At 38.6% G+C, this 5,000-nt stretch overlaps 1 protein-coding gene across 2 annotated transcripts in view; it reads right to left on the bottom strand.

The window, feature by feature from the left end:
• Positions 1-4,470, bottom strand: part of LOC113821294 (carotenoid isomerooxygenase) — a 26,134-nt gene extending 21,664 nt beyond the window's left edge. The window contains exon 1 of one of the 2 annotated variants that reach the window (XM_070140182.1): positions 4,436-4,470. In XM_070140182.1, the coding sequence (XP_069996283.1) occupies positions 4,436-4,455 (20 nt within the window). In that variant the 5' untranslated portion in view covers positions 4,456-4,470. Of the gene's footprint in view, positions 1-2,018; positions 2,159-4,435 lie in introns of those variants that run through there. The other variant, XM_070140183.1, reaches the window with a different exon arrangement.
• Positions 4,471-5,000: the final 530 nt, after the last annotated feature.

The raw sequence follows: 5,000 nt of genomic DNA, 5'->3' as shown, positions 1-5,000 counted from the left end.
TGTGTGTTATATCTCTGTGTGTGTGTGTTATATCTCTGTGTGTGTGTGTTATATCTCTGTGTGTGTGTGTTATATCTCTGTGTGTGTGTGTTATATCTCTGTGTGTGCGTGTTATATCTCTGTGTGTGCGTGTTATATCTCTGTGTGTGTGTGTTATATCTCTGTGTGTGCGTGTTATATCTCTGTGTGTGCGTGTTATATCTCTGTGTGTGCGTGTTATATCTCTGTGTGTGCGTGTTATATCTCTGTGTGTGTGTGTTATATCTCTGTGTGTGTGTGTTATATCTCTGTGTGTGTGTGTTATATCTCTGTGTGTGTGTGTTATATCTCTGTGTGAGCGTGTTATATCTCTGTGTGTGTGCGTGTTATATCTCTGTGTGTGTGTGCGTGTTATATCTCTCTGTGTGTGTGCGTGTTATATCTCTGTGTGTCTGTGCGTGTTATATCTCTGTGTGTGTGTGTTATATCTCTGTGTGTGCGTGTTATATCTCTGTGTGTGCGTGTTATATCTCTGTGTGTGCGTGTTATATCTCTGTGTGTGCGTGTTATATCTCTGTGTGTGCGTGTTATATCTCTGTGTGTGCGTGTTATATCTCTGTGTGTGCGTGTTATATCTCTGTGTGTGCGTGTTATATCTCTGTGTGTGCGTGTTATATCTCTGTGTGTGCGTGTTATATCTCTGTGTGTGCGTGTTATATCTCTGTGTGTGCGTGTTATATCTCTGTGTGTGCGTGTTATATCTCTGTGTGTGCGTGTTATATCTCTGTGTGTGCGTGTTATATCTCTGTGTGTGCGTGTTATATCTCTGTGTGTGCGTGTTATATCTCTGTGTGTGCGTGTTATATCTCTGTGTGTGCGTGTTATATCTCTGTGTGTGCGTGTTATATCTCTGTGTGTGCGTGTTATATCTCTGTGTGTGCGTGTTATATCTCTGTGTGTGTGTGATATATCTCTGTGTGTGTGTGATATATCTCTGTGTGTGTGTGATATATCTCTGTGTGTGTGTGATATATCTCTGTGTGTGTGTGATATATCTCTGTGTGTGTGATATATCTCTGTGTGTGTGATATATCTCTGTGTGTGTTATATCTCTGTGTGTGTGTTATATCTCTGTGTGTGTGTTATATCTCTGTGTGTGTTATATCTGTGTGTGCGTGTTATATCTGTGCGTGTGTGTTATATCTGTGCGTGCGTGTTATATCTGTGCGTGCGTGTTATATCTGTGCGTGCGTGTTATATCTGTGCGTGCGTGTTATATCTGTGCGTGTGTTATATCTGTGCGTGTGTGTTATATCTGTGCGTGTGTGTTATATCTGTGCGTGTGTGTTATATCTGTGCGTGTGTGTTATATCTGTGCGTGTGTGTTCTATCTGTGCGTGTGTGTTCTATCTGTGCGTGTGTGTTCTATCTGTGCGTGTGTGTTCTATCTGTGCGTGTGTGTTATATCTGTGCGTGTGTGTTATATCTGTGCGTGTGTGTTATATCTGTGCGTGTGTGTTATAACTGTGCGTGTGTGTTATATCTGTGTGTTATATCTGTGTGTGTGTTATATCTGTGTGTTATATCTGTGTTATATGTGCTTCATTTTTTCATATCAAATTGATATTTATCATTCTTCTGTCGCTTTGTAAGCATTATCATCACTGATAATTTACAGTCCACTGCACTTATGATTTTTCTCTGTCGACGAAACCAACACTCAACAACACTATGAGAATTAGGTTGGTAACAAGTACACTTGGTAAGGATCCAAGGACACTTCGAATAATCTCAATCTCTATTCCGAATCCTTTTAAACTGAACCTCGGGGCGAACACCACCTGTAGGATAGTCTAGCCAAAGCCTATATCTATCCCATATAAAAAAAAAAGATTGGATGGCAAGGTCTCCTGCGAGAAAGAGACCTCGAAAATATCGATTTTAAAGGTGCTCTGACATGTCAATGGCTTTCACCACTTGGAATATGCCAGATTATATTCGGACGATTCACTTAAACACTGATTAGAATTAAAACTTACATTTTGAAGCGATGTTACAGTTAAGTACCACTACACCAATCCACGAGTATCTTCCCTCTACTGCTTACGTCCCAATACTGACGGCGACGGAGCGCGTCCTAGCTAAATAGGATTAGAATCTCTCTTACGTCTGGTAGCGCCGTCGCATCCTCCTGCCAAGTGTACGATACTAGTTTGTTTACTGGCTTCGAACTGAAAATTATTCAAAAAATAAAATTAAAAAAACAGATTAATTCTCTAGTTATATGCATGGTCAGATGATGACGCATCACATGTTTTTCAGTTTCTGTAACTAGGGCATCGGATTTTGTAACCGTGAATCACTGACGACAGCTGATCTGCGTCAAATAGCTTAGGTTGACTTGCAGTTCTCCACTTTGGCGCTGGTCATTTCTCCCGCCAAGTATTTATGTATCTATATTTCACCTCAGGGAGTTCTTTCAGTAAGTGTGTGTAGATATGTGTACGTACATACATACATGCATACGTACATACATATATACATACATACATATGTGCATACATGCATAAATGCGTACATATGTATGTGCATACATGCGTAAGTATGCACGTACATCCATGCGTACTTATGCATGTACATAATAAGTACGTATGTACGTACATACATGCGCACGTATGTATAATATGCACTTGCCTGCACACACACATATACCCACATGTACGCAAACACAGAAGTACACACGAATTCACACACACATGTACATAAGTGTGTGTGTGTGTGTGTGTGTGTATGCATATATATATATATATATATATATATATATATATATATATATATGTGTGTGTGTGTGTGTGTGTGTGTGTGTGTGTGTGTGTGTGTGTGTGTGTGTGTGTGTATGCATATGTATATATATATATATATATATATATATATATATATATATATGTATATATATATGTATATATATATATATATATATATATGTGTGTGTGTGTGTGCATAAATGGTATACACGCTCATATATGTATGCATGCATATGATTATGTATATGCATATATATACATTATACATGTAAACACACTGTACGGTATATATGTTCATACATACATACACACATGTACACAGACATACACACGCACACACACACAGATATATACATTATAGATAGATAGATAGATAGATATGTGTGTGTGTGTGTGTGCATACACAATACATACATACATATATACATATTTATATATATGTATATATCTATATATCAAATTACATATACATGTATGAACACAAGATCAAACACAGTAACGTGTACACAAAACCGAAAACCATTTCGGATTTGTCTGAAGAGGAACTCGTGAAGAGTTCGAAACGTTACGATTACTTTCAATTCTCATAGGGGTTTTCTTCATATTCATACACACACACACACACACACACACACACACACACACACACACACACACACACACACATATATATATATATATATATATATATATATATATATATATATATATATATATATGTGTGTGTGTGTGTGTGTGTGTGTGTGTGTGTGTGTGTGTGTGTGTGTGTGTGTGTATAATTCAACAGGCAATAAAACCAATGCAAAATCTATTTCTCTATTCATTATTAAGAGGTTATTTGGCAACTCACCCTCGCCTACCTGGATGCCCTCCCTAACCACCCTATCCATGGTTCAGCGCCACCTGCGTTTAACCTCCCAAGATGCCATGTCGTTTTCTCACCGCGAGATCGAGCATGAGCAGTAAGACACATCTCTGCGTGTGCGTGAGTGCGTTTGAGTGTGTGTTTTAAGACATCTTTCCTGTGTGCGCGCAGACTGAAAGGAAAACATGTCAGTCGGTTTGGCGCTGAATGACTGTTGTTGCCCCTAAGTAATCTCGGTGCGATACGAACGGCAGCCGTCACTCCGTCCCGGCGTGCGCGCGGGGACAATCAATAAACAAACAAGGTCTATATAAGTACTTATATAGACCTTGTAAACAAATGCGCTGCGTACAGTTACGTACATACATGTGTGTGCCTGCGTATCCTGTATATATATATATATATATATATATATATATATATATATATATATATATATATATATATATATATATATATATATATATATATATCACATATATATGTATTTATTAATTGATTGATTGATGTATGTATGTTTGTATACATGTTTTATTTATTTATTTATGTGTTTATTTATTAATTCATTTATCGATGCATAGTACATACGTGTATGTCTATACGTATATATGTATGTGACTTTTTTCTCTTTTTACAAGACAACGTGCATCATCATGCTTCGTTTCCCTTCATTTTCTCTCTTTCTTTCAATCTATGTATCTACACACACACACACACATATACTTATACACATGTAAATGAATATATATGCGTGTCTGTCTGTAAGCCTATCTATCTGCACATCTACCTGGATCTGTCGCCGTCCATCCATCCATCCGTCTCAGGCTCCCGCGCCCACTCGACCCGCCCTCGGAGCCCCAGAGGAGAGCGGGCGACAAAGACGACCTGGGGCGTGGGTGCGAGGCCCGTCAGGAACACGTGAGAGCCTTAGTCACAGCCTGGACTCTTCGTCGCCATGGAAACGCGAACCAAAGACTTGTGAGATTAGGAGTCCCATTTGGTGTCTCGTTGGTTTGGAAAGGAGAGCCCACGCGTTCGCACAGATACGCAGACGCTCGCGTTTGTGGATGGATGGGTGTCTTAACGTACAGTTTAGAAGTAAGGACACACACACTGACGCACACACACAGATATAGATCTATCTCTCTCTGTCTCTCTCTCTCCCTCTCCCTCTCTCTCTCTCTCTCTCTCTCTCTCTCTCTCTCTCTCTCTCTCTCTCTCTCTATATATATATATATATATATATATATATATATATATATATATGTATATATATATATATATATATATTCATTCATTTGTTTTACTCTTTATCTACATATATAATTGTGTATGTGTGTGTGTGTGTGTGT

This window comes from Penaeus vannamei, chromosome 26 (genome assembly GCF_042767895.1).
Source record: "Penaeus vannamei isolate JL-2024 chromosome 26, ASM4276789v1, whole genome shotgun sequence".
In the NCBI taxonomy this organism is placed as follows: domain Eukaryota; kingdom Metazoa; phylum Arthropoda; class Malacostraca; order Decapoda; family Penaeidae; genus Penaeus; species Penaeus vannamei.
This window is presented reverse-complemented; position numbering and strand designations above follow the sequence as displayed.